General features: G+C 43.7%; 1 protein-coding gene across 7 annotated transcripts in view; it reads right to left on the bottom strand.

Annotated features, from left to right (window-relative positions):
* GRM8 (glutamate metabotropic receptor 8) overlaps positions 1-15842 on the bottom strand; it is a 315531-nt gene extending 299689 nt beyond the window's left edge. For 2 of the 7 annotated variants that reach the window (XM_071423779.1, XM_071423786.1), the window contains exons 1-3: positions 15702-15839; positions 15158-15419; positions 7566-8415 (exon numbers count right to left, since the gene is read on the bottom strand). In XM_071423779.1, the coding sequence (XP_071279880.1) occupies positions 7566-8075 (510 nt within the window). In that variant the 5' untranslated portion in view covers positions 8076-8415; positions 15158-15419; positions 15702-15839. Of the gene's footprint in view, positions 1-7565; positions 8416-13583; positions 13739-13856; positions 13996-15157; positions 15560-15701 lie in introns of those variants that run through there. The other 5 variants (XM_071423781.1, XM_071423785.1, XM_071423780.1 and 2 more) reach the window with 5 other exon arrangements.
* Positions 15843-16630: the final 788 nt, after the last annotated feature.

Here is a 16630-nt window from a genome sequence, read left to right on the forward strand (position 1 = left end):
AACAATAATTATTCCAGCTTAGAGAAATCACTTTCGCTTGTGTCCTACATTCTCAAGCTGTAAAAGAAATACAATAGGAAGAGAGATCTCACAATACCAGGGAATATCTCAGCATTGCTATCAGAAATGGTTTACTTCAGAGAAGAGTTAGAGCCCAGTATCTATCTGAAGTGCCAGACAAGAAATCCTACAGGGAGGGAAAAAAAGATAGAGACCCTTGTGCCTTTAGAGTTCAATCTTTCAACAAGCATTTCCCTTTTTTCCTGTTATCTCCATAGATAGATCCCTCTCATAAGTTTCCTAATTTACAGCTCTTCCTCCTGCTGACACACTCATCCTCAAACCTGCAGAAACTGAGACTCAGTAAGTCTGATTCAGCATGCCTGAAAAAAATTTTCTTTGAGGACTACGGAATTAAATAGACACTTGAAAAATACTGGCAATAGAAGTCAAAAAGTAGCTCTTAATTAACCTAGAGAAAGAAATAAATGTGTTGGAAAAGAAAGAGAAAAGGATATGAGTAAAACTCTTTCCAAAGGAAAGTGAGGAAGGATTTAAGAAACTGGCACCACCCTTGGGACTGTTTGAAATCTTATAAAATCCCCTATCACTTCCATCAAAGGTTTATAAAGCCTTCCAGTGAGAAGAGGTTCTATCTGATGCAAGTACCAGCATGTATCAACCCATAATCTTTCTGTAAACAAGAAAGATGCATCCACTCTCATAGACCTGGTCCAGTCCCTTTCTGAAAGAATGTCATTCTTTCTATTGAGGACACAGACAGCCAAGGGCCAGCAGCCTCCTAATTTAAGGCCTCACTTAAATGCTTAATTGTCCTGTCAGAGAGATAGGGGACATAATATCTTGCTGGGAGTACATACAGATTCCAGCCCAGAGGAGTGTTTTGCTCTTGGCTATTTAATTCATTCCTGTGGAATTTGTGTCCTCCAGTAAGACTTTTGTTCTGATGACTACTTTTCTCTGATAAATGCTAGGAAGCACAAGGATATACATTGAAGCACTCTAAACCAGTTTAATCCTAAAAGCACAATATGCTTTAGGGAAAATAATGAGAATGGAAATAAGCACACACAAAATCTACTACTTGGTTGTAACACAATAGTGCCGGGTTTCTGATGACAGTCAGAATGGAGAACTATTCATATTGCCCAACTGCTACTGTACTGAAACAATTAAACACCAGGGGGGAAAAGTCGTCTTAATTTGGTTCTCATTGTAGCTAATAAAACTAACATTGCTGGAGTCAAGCACTGAAAAAGCATCAATGGTCCTTGCAGTGTCTTGGCTTCTCGTCAGCATGACGTATCAGCAGAGCTCTGTCCTGAGAGATCAGCAGCAATGTCTGTGCTGGTAAATCACATTATTTCAGAGCACATCTCTCAGCAACAGCTCAGCTGCCTCTACTACTGTCAGCCTGTCAGGACAGTCCATAACTCGGCTGTGACCTGTGCCAGCCAAGTCTCCCAATATTCTGACAGGCTTCAGAAGTCATCATGGGTCAGGAATCATCCCCTCCTGGTAATTTGCATGCAGACCCATGATTTGGGGGAATAAAGGAGTATGTGATATGGGCATGGGTTGTCTGTGTCAGCCAGGAAATGGTGAAATCATTTTCTCTGCATATGCAGTTTCCTTCATGTGAGAGAAACATGTGTAGATATATATAGATATATATTCCCTGCCCCCAGGGAAGTAGGAAGAAAATCAGATTGTTGGTCTTTAACAGCTACACTCTCCTTGTAAGGGGCTCATGTATTGTACTCATGGGATGAGATAAAACCCTCAACATTTTAGACAGTTTCAACATGCCTTCAAAAGCAGGGGAGACATCTCAAATATTTAACCAATGTTAATCAAGCTTCTGATTGTTCCTGTGAAATGCTTAAACACAAGCAAATCAAAATGACAAAAGAGAAGAACAGAAAGGTCAGAAGATGCTTCTCAAGCCTTGTAGCAAACCAATGACAAACAAATGAAAATAACACAGAAAAGCAGATTAGCCTTTTGCTCCAACCACAGGTTATAGCTACATCTAGGAATGTGAGAAACCAAAAATTCTTAAACTTTTAGAGGAGTATTTAAGAAACTAATATACTGAAAAATAATGAATGAATGCATCAAGTTGGTTCTGTTCTCTCTTGCCTCAAGCAGCTTAGCACAAATGAAATTTGATGCTAATCAGTGCTAGCGGTTGTCACAGAATCTGAAAAGCTATTATTTCCTCTGGCTGCAACTAAAAAATTTGGCAACTGTTTCATTATTGATGCTAGCAAAGTACCTCTTGTATCTATAATTTTATCTTGGTGTTGACCTGGTATTTGCCTCTCTTGACCACACACATTTAACCTGGTAATGACAGAGAATCATGGTTGTGTTAAAATGGGTTTTCTGCATAATCAAGTGTCTACTGCCATGGAAATATAAAGAGAGATGAACTTTTCTTCTATGTAAAACAAGTTCAATTATGAAAAAAAATATAATTACAATAAAGATATTTTTCAGCCAATAACAAGACAAGTTGCTCAGGCACTAAACAGATACATGCATGTTCTAAGCTACAAAAAGCATTGTAAAATTAAATTAGATGTATTGGTTTCTTTAATAGTTAAAAATTATTCAGAAAGTGTGAATGTTATCCAGAACAAAAGTACAATAAATATGTTCATCTTAAGACCTATTTCAAAATGTTTTAGTCATCTTCTCCCTACATACAATAATTTTTCTTCACACTTCACAAAAAATCTTCCACATATGTTTTAACCACCAGGAAAAAAAATCATCCTATTACACATTTCAAATGGTATGCAGTGGAAAATATTGACAGATGTAGCAGGACACAGTGAACAGAAAATGGATATATTTTAATCAGTGCAGCACATTTTTTTATTAATGAATACCAATATGTTGGGTAAAATTCTTGAGCCTGTTCTTTACTTCTTTAAAGTAGATAATACAGCTTTTTCATTATGGAAAGGGCCTGCAGTCACACATGGAACAGACTGACTCCTGTATCTTCCTAGATCTTTTGAAGTCTGTGATGCTCAAATATTTCTGTAGATATAGAGTCTAGACCAGAACCTGTGTATGCCTCAGGTTGCCTCACAAAAATGTTTGTGGTATCTGAAATTAGGTGGTAAAATGTTATCACATTTTATTTACATCATATTCCTTTTCATTAGATGCACTCCACTGCCACAATTTAAATTCAAAGCCCAGCATTTATGAAGTTCAGTGAGATAAGCCTCTGTACTGTGGTAATGCCCTCATTTCTGGGAGGCCTGTTGTCTGCTGCTCTGTGCAGGTCTAGAACACAAGGCAGCAAAAGTGCCAAATGGCAGCCAAACATAAAAAGACCTGGAACTGAGCATAAAAATAGCATCATCCAAGTATAGCCCTAGTAGCTGTGTGCAGCTACCAGGCAAAGATATACACTAAAACCCAAAATGAGGCAATGAAACAATCAAAGTGGATGAGCAAAATGCTACAGGAACTAATATATTCACTTCTAGATTTACTGAAAGACATTCTCCCTTGCATTTTGGATGGTTGCCATAAAGTTGAAAGTGTTACTCCGTAATGTCATTTGTACTTGTACTTCTATAGAGGTAAACGTGTATGAAATGCATAAGGCAAATGTGCATGAAGTGAATATTAGTCCCCTCCCTCAGACAGCACCTATTAAAGTGGATTACAGCTCTGCAGCAAAAAGGAAATTTGACCAAACAGAGGAAATAAGTAATTTAGCCTTGGGAAACTGGTGAAAATAGAAGGTGAGACAAGGAAAGGCCAGGCAAGGCAAAGTAAGGCAAGAAAGGAATAAAGCTGTCGATGAATATTTGGCCTTGTACACATGTACATAAATATATACATAAAAGCTTGAGATCACAATTCATCAAGCATACTGTCCACCCATCTCAATTTGCATGCAAACCATCTTCCCTAGCTGCTCCTAGTGTGACACTGGCTAGAAGATGTGTGAAGGTGACAGATGGAGTGTACCAAGGAGCTCAGAAATAGTATGTGGGGTTTGGATGTGAGGACAAAAGCATCAACAAACTCCTCTCTTTTCCCAGCAGATTTTAACCATTGACATAAGTTATTCAGACATTAAAGAAGTAGAAGCTTTGAATATAGGGAACATAACACATGAAGTGAGCTAAGATACACAGTCTCTCGTTTCCTCCAGGCCAAGTTTGGGGGACCTGGGAAACAACCCAGATACTCCTAAGTGTCACACAAAACAGATAAAAGTTCCCATCTAGTCATGCCTAAGCACCCTACAGGAAGACAGAATGTCTTTAAAACAAATATAAGGAAGGATGCAAGAGTAATATTTTGACAGATTGAGTCAATAGCAAGGTTTCCTTTGTGATAGTGAAAGCTGCCTAACTGAGACAGCCAGCTCCTCAATAGATCCTACCGATCTAAGGTCCCTTGTCTCTGTTTTCTTTGTGAAGCAGACCACTCCTGATGTTTCCTGACAAAAACAACTTAAAATTATGGAAAAACGAACAACATTAAAACAATCAAGAAATAACAGGTCGACTTTCACACAATTCTATGCTCCAGTGTTTCCTGTATGTAAAGTGCCTCTGGAAAGTCTAAAACCCATCAGTGGGTGAAATTTAGTCTGTCTTAATTTGTGCCTTAATGTTTTGGCCCTACTAAGGGTAAGACCAATGGAAAATCACCTGTTAAGCAGCAAGACACCTCAAAATTCACAGAACAAAAAAGGAGAGAGACAAATTCAAGGCAAGCCATTTGATCAGGAGAAAGGCTATAGATAGGGGTCATTTTCTGTGGTGGCCTCCCTCCCCTCTTCTCATGGAAACACTTAGATAAAAGAATACATTTACTATCAGTTTGTGCTATCCACCAGATCATCAGATAGAACTATTGACCTGTATGTTTTCTGTCATAAAATCAATAAAAGAAAGAAAAAAAAATTGCAAGAAAAAGAAAAATAGCAGCATAAAAGTTCAAGCTGCTGAGAGTAGCACTTCTTAGACTATCTTTGTGTATTCACATTGAGAGATATAATATGCTTCTCACAATTTCATTACAAATTAAAATTTTGCCAGATAACAATGTTCTCAAAAATATGTAGTCCTGACATTTAGGAACTTCAGAGCAGGTATTAAAGCAATACTGAACTTCAAATTACAAAATAGCACTGTTAAACATAAATATGGATGAATCACACTCATCCTGGATAAAATGGAAATAGGCATTTGCATGATGGTGATTGCTGACTTCAATGCAAGCACAGACATTTACCCCAGCTGAGGGTCCCACCTCAACACATACCAAGATAAACACAATTTCATGTCTGGAGCCTCTATGAGCACTGGACAAGGTCCAGGTCCTCAGCCACAAAGTTGTGGGGATGCATCAGCTGAGAATTTCAGCCTATGTCTTTGGTTTGAATACAACCCAAATTGGATTATACATCCAACTTTCTGAAAAATGACCCTTAATTTCCTAATCCTCTTGACTATAACCATTGTGAGTGGTTTCTACTGTGCTTCTAACCCAAAGCTTTACCCAGAAGCCTTTACTCATGAAGAGATTCACTTCTCAGAGGAAAGTGTAAAAACAGATTTCACATGCTGGTCCATCATCAGACATTAAAGGGTATAATTTATCATTTTTTTACATTATTAAGACTATTTGTGCAGGATCCATATTTAAAACTAAAAGAGATGTCTCCTCCTTTTGCCAGCAGCTGTGTTACATCAATTAAATGGGTAAATAAGATCTTTCCCCAGAGGGGATATCACATGACCCTCTATTGATTAAGACTGCAGTAGAATGTTATTTGCAATCTTATTGCATAATGTAAATCAGGAGGTAGCTGTCAAGGTTTCAGAAGACAAATTGCTGCTATCTTAGACAATTCATAGGCCTCTTTCCTTCTTGCTGCTCTTAATTCACAGTTAATGCAGGTCTTACCAGGCTTAGTTTCTTAAATAAGTCTATAGAACCCTATTCGACTCAAAAACTGGGTCTAAGTTGTAGTCTACATGGCCCTGCATTAGAATGGGTATTAAAGTGACTATTCCATCTATCATTATTTCATAAATATGCATTATTTAATAGGACGACACAACTTCAAAAAAGGATGTGAACTGAAAAATAGACACCTTCTGCAACATGCCTGATTCCCAGGACAGAAAAACCTCCCCACCAGGCACAGCTCCAGAGGTGCTCTCCATATAGAACATTTTTTAAGTCCTAGCTCAGTTTTGTGTACTTGATTTTCACAAGTAAAACATTTGGCTAGAACTAGTCCTGTACTCTCAAACCTCTCTAACTGCAGCTGAGCATCAGTTTTGAGACTGAAAGGAACACCTGACCACAACTCAGCAGTCACTTTGCTCCTCCACTGAACTGTAAATCCATCATTATTTCCTGTGAGGGAGAACCAAAAGGAAAGACTAAAATCTCCATTCAAATGACTGAAATGCACTTTGCTGAGAAACCATAAAAAAAAGGCCAATCTTTCTCTACTACTAATCAATCTCAGTTACAACAATTAGGAAACAAGTGCAACACTTTTCAAAATACATAACAGTAATATTAAACATTACCAGAATCTTCTGCACCAAAGTCAAAGAAATGGTCTTTAAGAGGGTTTTGGTGATTGTAAAGTTGTATGAAATAAGGCAAAATTTCTGAATGGATGAAAGGAACAGTGGGTGGTAGGACAGTAATACATTCAGACATAAGTTACAATTGTTCTGCACACAGAAAAAAGTACTCAACTTACCATCATCTGCTTGCCATTACAAAGGATTAAAAGTTAAATATCTGCTGCCTGATCATTTCCATCCAAGTTGATTGATTAGAATGTGTTCATTTTCCCATTTAACTTAGCAAATTTACAAGTGGCAGGTTTACTTTTCCATTACCTAGAATGTCTGAACTTCATAAAGTGTTTGGAACAAATGCCACTAGAACTGTTGCCTAAAAATAATCTCTCACAAGGTGATAACAAAGTCTGTAAAAAATATCAACTAGCAGAAAATAGGTAAAAAAAGAGGTAAAATTTCAAGAAAATCAAAGATTTCACAGTACATTTCATTTGGCTAGACATGAACATCAGTAGCACTAGATTACTACTGGCATATCTTTCTATGTAAATAAATTATCTGGTCCTCCAAAAAATTTATTTGTGTTAAAATCTTATTTTTCATTCTCCTGGAAATTTGGGAAATTAATCCTAACCCAGTCTTGATGAGCATAAATGCTTAACATGGACCAAATTTGAGTAGTATAAAAGTAAAGAAACAAATTCTTAAAGAGTTAAAATGTGCACAGATGCTCAGAACTTTAAGAGAAGTGCTTGGTGCCTTAAAATAGAGTCTGCAAACACTGCTTTTAGGTATTTTTCCCCCTCTGCTTTGAAAGGGCAAACAAACAATTTCAGATTTTTGAATGTGAAAAGCGTTGATTCCTTTTTAAAGGTATGACAACACAACCACTTCACTTATTTCATTGTTCTTGAAATTAAAAAAAAAAAACAAACAGAAAATGTTACTTACCTTAAAGAGTCTTAAAATATTTGCAACCATAATGGACACAGAACTTGCTGCAGCACCTATCACACCTGATATCTTGTCTGGTTTAGTGAAAATAGGTGGGTCACCATTTGCACACTTGACGTCTGAACCATCTTTTTCTATCAATGCTTGCACAAATGTTAAGGATTGCTCCAATGCATAAGTGTCCCTGGAACACGTATCAAGGATACGAACACCCAAGGTGATATTGGCAAGAAGATCAGGGTCTTTATTAATTTGATCAACTGCATACAGCATTGCCTCCAGTCTGTGGATCCCCTTCTCCTTCTTGAGCTCCCCACAAGGCACCCCTCTATCCCCTTTTGCATGAACGGGGAACAGTCCTCCCAAGATGATGTCCCCATCCAGGCGAATGGAGTGGGCATACTCCTGGCCGTGAGTCCTTTGCATCAGAGTGAGTATCCAGTAGAACTTGGCTGTTAACAGGAAGAAACAATGGCAGGAAACCAATCGTTTGCCTTCGTATACCATTTTCTCTGAAGACGTTGTTGCTATCCAGTATCCAGGTTTTCTTCTTGCTAAAGGATGAGGCTGACCATTTGAAGCTGCACTTTCTGGAGGCTACCATCAGTGCCCAATAAGTAATATAGAACCATGCGGTGGGTAGGTAGAAAAAAAGATCTCAGCAGAAGTACATAAAATGTATTTTACAAAAGATGTCCACTGATGGAACGGGTTGACCAGCTTTTCTGAGGTGGTTTTTCAATTGCTCTTTATTGACGGTGAGGAGTAGGGTAGTATGTCTAGTCCTGATGCTAAAAGGAGGTCAGTAGCTTATGTCCTTGTATTTTGCCCTACAGCTGAGGTACTTCTGCAAAAAAAAAAAAAAAAATTAGCAAACAGTGAGAAATACCATTTACTTCAGCAGTTTTATACCTGTCACACAGTGTATTTACTTTTGAATAGCAGTTACATCACCTAGGTTTTACTTTCAATGTTCTTTAACTTAGCAAATCTTGGCCTTCAGTGAATTTGAACACCTGGCTGCACTGTACTATAAGCCAGGAAATTGATGATGCCAGCAGAGCAAGAGCCGAATCAGGGGAATTAAACTTAGCTTGGTGTTCAAATTCTGAGCAGTAATTCATATTTACCTTCATGTTGCATGGCACCCAGAAACAGACCTGATCCATAACACACTGTATTTTCTGTTTTGCTGCATTATTCTGTTCAACTTTATTATTCTGCTCCAGCCTACAGAAGTGCAATAACCACTTACACTCTCACTCCTGGAGAGGTCTCATTTATGACAATGGAGTAATCAGGGCGCCTGAATTTAAGTACACCCTTAACCCAATGCAGTACAAGCACATTCAATTCATTTGGATGTGAGACTGATTATTTCTCCAATGGAATTCACTTTGAGGGGGTCCTAACTATATATCTAAATCTCCTTCAAGATAATGTCTAACACTAAATTACTTTTATGAAAAGGTAGCTGATTTCTCAAGTAAAAAGAACACAACATATTATGTTAGGAAACCAGCTGAACATCCAACGTTCCTTTTCCAACGTTTGACTTGAGCTGAGGTTTAACATTAACAAGGTCTATTTTCTCTATTCTCTGCTTGCATTTGGACCACATTAAATAGGAACAATGTTGTGCCTGCACTGACATTTGGAGGGATCCTGCTGATTTTAACGAGATGAGGATTTCAGCCTACATATCTAAACACCTGACTGACTGTTATAAATATCTCCAAATTGCCCATACTTTAATTCTCAAGTAAAGGCACTTATTTATTTCAATTCTTAACAAAATTATACGTGCCTGAATAAATTTTTAAACCTCTGAGGAGAAGAAAGCGAGAAGTAATTTTACCTGGTACTAGATAGGCACACTGTGGGCAATTGCATCTGAACCAGTCTCTCAATACACCTGTTACAGTCTATGGAGAGCAGTGGACATCCTAGGGTACAATTCACCTTATCCTTTTTTCTATGAAAAGTTTTACTTACTATGGAATTGATCACACTGAACAAGTGTCTATATCACTGCCTGTACAGAAAATCCAGTCATCAGGCTCATCTGTAAATATCAAATTTTTCCTTAGTGATCTGACTGGTTACTACCAAAAACATGGTCAAACTGGAAGACAAATACAGACAAAACCACAAAACTTTTATATATCATGTGGTAACAAAACTCAAAATGCACTTTGATAATGCTTTAAATTAATAATCCTCTTCTTACACTAATTTTGTTACATTATTTCCTTCCATGATAACACTAAGCTCACAAAAGTTGAGGTAGTCTTCAAATGATGGCTATTTGAAGACCTGAGAAGATTCACAATGGAAATTCTTTTACTGAATGTGAAACTATCTCACCGTGAAAACGAACAGTTGAAAATGAAACATTTGACGGGTATGAATAAAATCACTGCACCTCTTGACATTTAGTTTTGCTTGAATTTGGCTCAGAGTTCAATCCAAGCGACACAAAATCTGTGCTGTTTTTTGTGATAATCCCATCATTCTCCCTTGGCTCTTTTTAGACACACAGTTTACAAAGGTGCCTGGGCTCCAGCCCTGTGAGCCAAACTCAGAGTCATTCACAAACTGAACAACTTGACTCACACTACAGTGCAATTTGATCCAGGCCCATGGGATATTTCTCATACGGTCCACACTACAGAGAAAAGATTGAACTACTAACTAGCCACAGTTATCTGTTGTTTCAATTGCCTTACTAGAAAAAAAACAGTTATGGGTTCAAAATTGTAAAGAGTAGCCCTAAAATAGGTATGGAGGTAATTTGCTTTATGGTTCCACAATGAACTCAGTGGTCCATGCACGTATGTACAAACCAGACAGGGAGAAATTCACTAAGGCAATAAAAGATAAGACTACTCTTATTTAACACTATATGGAGAACAAGAAAGCACCACTGACAAAGGGAAAATATTCCTGCAGGAAAGAAATGCTGCTTTTTCCCTTTTCTCAGCCGCAGGTTAATTCCTCACAGCCAAAAAATGCCCAGAAATTAAAGCAAGTGTCAGTCTTCATGCAACAAATAGTGATGGATTCAGCTATTGCAACCTAAATTCTAACAACAACAGAGAAGCTACAGTGAGCCAAAGATCGTCAGTCTAATACTTTATCTGGAACTGACTGAAAATCAAATGAATTGGCAATTAGCATTTTTCAACATTATAGCCTTCATAAGCATTAATTGCTTTGCCTCAGCTTGCATGGTTTCCTGAAGAAGCATGTTTCTTAGCTGTAAGTGTCCACTGCTTGTCTATAAAACAGAAATAAAATTTTAAAGTGTTCTTTTTAAAAATTTAAGACCTTTTAGTCTTTTTTTAATGTTACCTAAGAAATAAAAGCTTCTATTATACTGCCTAATTTATTCATGGCACACTGCTTTTTATATATTGATTAACATTACCTTTTACAGAACATTTCAAGTCTGTGTAGCTAAGCAGAAAGCATATGATCTAAATTAATTCCATTTTTATCAATGAATTTTAGTGAAAAAGCACGGGCCTCTGGGCTATAAAGCCTGAATGAACTTTTCTCATGTGCAGAGATTTCATTTGAAGTAAAATGCTGTCCTTTTCCAAAAGACCATAAAAGTTTGAATTAATGCAAATATATTCTTGATTTACCAGGTTCCCCACTGTAGTAGCTGGTGTTCACTAGAAACTTGAGTTCAGAGAAGAAATTCATATATTTCCCCTGCACAGCCCGAGAGTAAGTGCACCACAAAGCGTCTCTTCCAGTCACCTTGTAATACATGCTTCTCTTGGGTTTATTTCATTAAAAATATCTGGCATTATCAGAACATATTGCTATTTTTAAAGTCAGTATTTCAGCACAAACCTCCACTTGTTCTGCTAGAATATGTATTTATTTTTAAACCTAAGGAGGCGGAGTACTGCAAGACAGGGAAGATGGAAACTTGTGCATGTAGTGTCTGGTTCTGAAATTACTTCCTTCATAAAATCATTCAGCTTTATCAGATATTTGGTACTCAAGGTTGTGTATTTTTGTGTATTTTGTGTAACAGACTGTCAGAACCAGTGCATCAGAATGAGCCCAGACCAGTCATTACTCCAACCACAGACTCATTGCACTAAAAGACAGGCTCATTATGGAAACTCTTTATGTTAATGAAAAGGTCTAAATAATGGGTTGAGTGACAGATAAATACTTAAATAAATATAGGAAATGTTTCTATTTTGTTAACAAGGTTCCTGAAAGAGACTCTTCAGCTGGCACTGAAGCTTTCGCTGAAAACATGTAGAAAGAGTCAATATGTTCATCGGGAAATACAGTTTTTAAAATCTCACAATTACAGACAGCAGCAGGAGCAAGGAGTACTCTCTAGAGCATAGGCAGGATGGACCTTTTACAGCCGACATTGCTAGACAGACATACATGAACCCTTTACTGAGGGACAAAATAAACTATAAGTGAGGAGAAAAAATATCTCAGAAAAAATGTTTAAAATTTTGTTTGAGCCAAAAAAACTAATCTCTTATTGTATTTAAAGCATGGCTGGAGCAGTACCAAGATAAAATAAAGCAAATATTCTGTGAATTAGGATACAAGAAGTTCTAGAGTGAAAACCCATTCACAAAATATCAGATTGTCCAGTCAATACAAAACTGATCTGGTTTTACTGAATGAAAACAAAATAATGGCAAATTCCATTATTAAGTTCTGAGGAGGAAAAAAAACCCACAAATTTGATTATTTTGATGTTTTACTACTGACACCTCTGAACCTATGAGAGAATTCACTTGTTAACATTCATTTCAATGTTAACAAAGTTGCTTCTTTCTCCTGTACAGCATTCCTCAATGAGCAAATAGCTGAATTTCCACACAGAACAGGTAAAGAGTTGCCACCTGCACACAGTAGCCTGACACATATAGAAGATTAATGGGTTTTGCTGACAACAAAAGGGAATTTGGAAAACCTTTGGCCTTGACATCGCAACTCCTAACTTGCAAGAGAATTCTTCACTGATGTAAGTAGTCTTATCTACCTCTTCTGTAATGGTTTGCTCTTCTGTAATGGTTTGCTGCGCCCCTGCCACAGAGGTAACCTTTCCACAATAATCAGGACTTCAAGGCGAATCACTCTCAGCATCTCGTTTACAGGAACTATTTCTTCCCTGTGCAGTCTGATGTCTACGCTCAGCCTGATCAGCCCCTTTTCAAATACCCCACAACACCTACCCTGCAAATATCCATTTACCAAACAAGCTACCCTGTGAAAATCCAACACAGGTCCTTCTGCTGGGGTGAGACTAAGAGGAGGCTACAATTTTTAAAAAGAAAACTACATTGAGCATTTTCCTCTGCCCTTGGTTGGACTTTTAATGAACCCCGTCAGTATTAACAGCTTCAGAGAAAGGCTTCAGCTCTGGTCTAGCAAATGATGATCAAGATTTTCCCAGGCATCCTAGGAGAGTTTTCTCTGTTGTTCCTGCTTTCATTTGACCCTCTTCCCACCGGACTCCCACTCCCCAGTCCGCACAGCTGTGCTCAGAGCAGGCGCGGCTGGTGCAGTCCGGTGCTCTGCAAGAGCGACTTTGCCCCCAAAAACGCAGCCACACGCCGAAATCGTCCCGGGGCACCCGGCAGGAAAGTCCCCCACTGTGTGCACTCCCGACCCCGGAGACGGCCCCGGCGAGCGGGCGGGTCCCCCGGGCGAGTGCCCCCGGCGAGCATCGCTCCGCATCCCGCTCTCCGTATCCGGCGCATGGCGCGCCCGTGCGTTCCGCACAGCGCTCCGCGAACCGCACCCGCACCTCCGCACGGCACACCGCAGCGAACTCCGCGGACCCTGCACCGCACCCGCGCACTCGGCACCCACCCCGCTCGGCACCGCGCTCAGCACCGCGCCTGGCACTCTGCTCAGCACCCTGCTCAGCACCCCGCGCCTGCCGCCGCTCCCTGCCCCGCCGCCCCTCTCCGCCCGCCGCCGGCGCACACCGGCGGGAGCCAGCAGCCGGCCACGCACCGGCTTTCCGCGCCGCTCCTCCGTGCTTTCCCGGCTCTTGGCGTGCCCGGCACCTTTCCCGGCCCGAGGAAGGGCTACCGCAGCCAGGCCGGCCCCGCCCAGCGGAGGGGCCCGGGGAGCGCCCCCGGGCTGGGCGAGCCGGCTTCCCCGCGCAACTCCGCGACCATCGCCCATCACCGCTGCGCTTCTCCCTTGAAGGGAGCCCCCTATTGTTCTCCACTTTACTTAGCCGAGCGATTTATTATTTTTGTCTCTTCCCAGGCTCATCCGTACCCCGGCTGGCGTGTGCTGTGGAGGGATTCCGGCACAGCCTCGTCGCGGCTCTCCTCGCAGCCTCGCTCCCTCCAGCGAGCGGCCGTAGGACGGGTTTGAGCTGCCTCCCGCCGCGGCCTCGCAGCCCAGGCGGCCCGTGGGCGGGGGACGGAGGGCACATACGGATTTCCCGGCTGGAGCCAGGGCTCCGCCGGTCCCCTCCGAGCCCTGGTCCCCCGCCGGGAGCGCTGCACCTCCGTCAGCGGCGATGCAAATACAAGCGGCGCCTTTTATTTCCAGCCGCCGGTGATTCCTTCCTCTCCTTGCATCAACTAGTCAGCTTTAATGAGCTTCTGCTCCCCCCTCGATGCAAACCTAAGTCTCTTTTAATGAATCCCTGGTCCCAGAGGTCCGAAGCTTGCAAACTCCAAAACGCCAACGCCGGATTTCCATCCACTTTGGGTCACTGATTGATTTTTACTACTTGAGTTGTGTTGTACGGTTCTTGCTCTTCATTTTCTTATTTATCTGGTTTTTGTTGCTGTTGCTGTTGTTTGGCTTGTTTGGTTTGGGTTTTTTAACCGTGTCATACATCCACCTGCCAACACTTCGCATTCCTGCGATCAGCACATGCCAGCGCTGGGGATGCTGCTCCACGCCGAGGACAGTTAAGCCCTTGCCTGGTGCCGGTACAGCCTCTCGCCTTCTTCCTCCTGGGAAGAAGCCCCCGGAGCTCGGCGGGGAACCTCCTGCCCCTTCCGTCCCTAGGGACGCGGGGGTGTCCCCGGTGGAGTCAAGGAAGCTGAGCCCACCCGGCAAGGTATGGGCGGGCGGCCAGCACCTCGCCCGACCCTGGCCCCGGAGAACTTGGCGGCGGCGGGCAGGGCTGGCCCGTGCTCCCGGAGCGGCGGAAGCCCCCTCTTCCCTCCTGGCCAGCGAAACGTGAACAAAGTGGCGGGGAGCGCGGGGAAACCCCTGAACCCCCCTCCCCCGGGGGGTGGGAGAAGACCCGGCTAAGACGGCCGAGGGGAGACCTCACTGCTCGGGAGCTCCGAGATTCTCCCTTTTTGCTCGCTGCTGTGACGGCACCGTGTCCGAGATCTCTTTCGTTAGATCTGATTGGGGGACGATATCGACAATAAAAATGATAAATAATTAACGCAAAAAAAAAAAAAAAAAAATAAAAGCTCCCGGAGCCACGAAGCAGGCGGAGAGGATTGCCCGGGATTCCCAGCCCAAAAATCTTAACTGAGGCAAAACGCGCATTATTTGCATTCTCCTGTCTGCTTAAATTAAGAACTAAAGACGACACACACAAATACCTTGATCGAAAAGAGTTGCATATCCATGTTACTGTGGAGGTCCCTGGAATTATTATACTCGGTGTCGATCGGGAATGGCATGAGGTAATTTCTGTACCAGCCTCGTCTCAGACAGCTCCCCTCAGCAGCGTCAGCTTAATATGCGAGAGCTCAGCCTGGGACAGGTATCCAGGAGAGCGGTTTCAGTCGTGCTGTTTAACACTCGCGAACAGCCAAGCCGAACTTGCTCCACTGACTCCTTCTTCACTTCCCCTCCCCTACCCTAAAAAAACCAAAAACAACTAAAAAAAACAATCCACGAGGTAACTTTTTGGGGTCAGTGGCTCAGCCCCCGTGACTATACCAACCCTCCGCTGCCTTGCCGCTCAGTCGCAGCGGCGAACACACGCACCGGTCCGGCTGAGCCGTTCACAGCCAAGCAAGAAAATACCTCAGCCCCCGCCCCCGGCCCGGCCCCCGCGCCGGCGGAGCGGTCCGCGCCAGGAGCCCGCGGCTCGGAGCCCCCGGGCGTCGGTGGGAGCGGCACGGCGCTGCCTGCCCTTACCGCGGCTGTGGCGGGACGGGCACGGCACGGAACCGCGGCACGGCACGGCACGGAACGGCTCAGGGCGGCGGGGCGCGGCAGGGCACGGCTCGGCTCGGCTCAGCGGGGCGGGCGCGTAGCCACACTTGTAGCTGTTCTTGGTGCTGAAGGAGGCGACGCTCCGCGGCAGGACAGGGCACGGCACGGCTCGGCTCGGCTCGGCTCGGCTCGGCTCGGCACGGAGCGGCTCCACGTGAATCCCCAGCCGGTCGCGGCTGCGGCTCCGGGCCCGCCCGCCCGCGCTCGGCACCGCCCTCCCCGGCACAGCCGCTCCGCCCGGGGCGCGGTGCCGGCAGACGCGGCCGCGGGATTTCTGAGCAGAGGAAGCCGGTGAAGGCTGAGGCGGTGGCAGCGGGGGAGCGGGAGCGAGGACAGGGACACAGAGGGGATCACCGGCGCGGGCCGGGTCTGTTTAACGCGGTCTCCCCCAGGGTGCGGAGCCTCCATCCCCATCCCGCCTTTCGCGGGCGGCGGAGTCGTGTCCCCCGCCACGGGATCGATGACACAGGATAAGATTCCCGACGCTCTTTGTCCCGCCCCTGGTTTTGGCTCGCAGCTCGGATGACGGGTGGCGCAGTTCCCATTTATCCCCCGACACCAGGGAGGTTTCGGCAGCGCGGGGCCAGGGCCATCCCGGAGGCTAAGGGACACCGCCGGGAGCACCTCGCCGGACGGCTCTGGGAGTTTGCTCCGCTCCCAGAGGCTCTGCCCAGCACACGACCCTTGCCCGGGAATGCCCCGCGCCGCCGGGCGGGAGCGCCCGGGCCGGGCCCGCGGAGCCGCGGGAGCGCAGCCCCGGCGCGGCCGCTCCGCCCGCCCGGCAGCTCCGCTCAGCCTCGGCCAGACGGCGCCACCTCGAGGACGCTGCCCGCAACTGCACCCGCGGCGCC

This window comes from Agelaius tricolor, unplaced genomic scaffold, assembly GCF_023055355.1.
Source record: "Agelaius tricolor isolate 1412-34295 unplaced genomic scaffold, bAgeTri1.0.p SCAF_3, whole genome shotgun sequence".
NCBI classification, from domain to species: Eukaryota; Metazoa; Chordata; class Aves; order Passeriformes; family Icteridae; genus Agelaius; species Agelaius tricolor.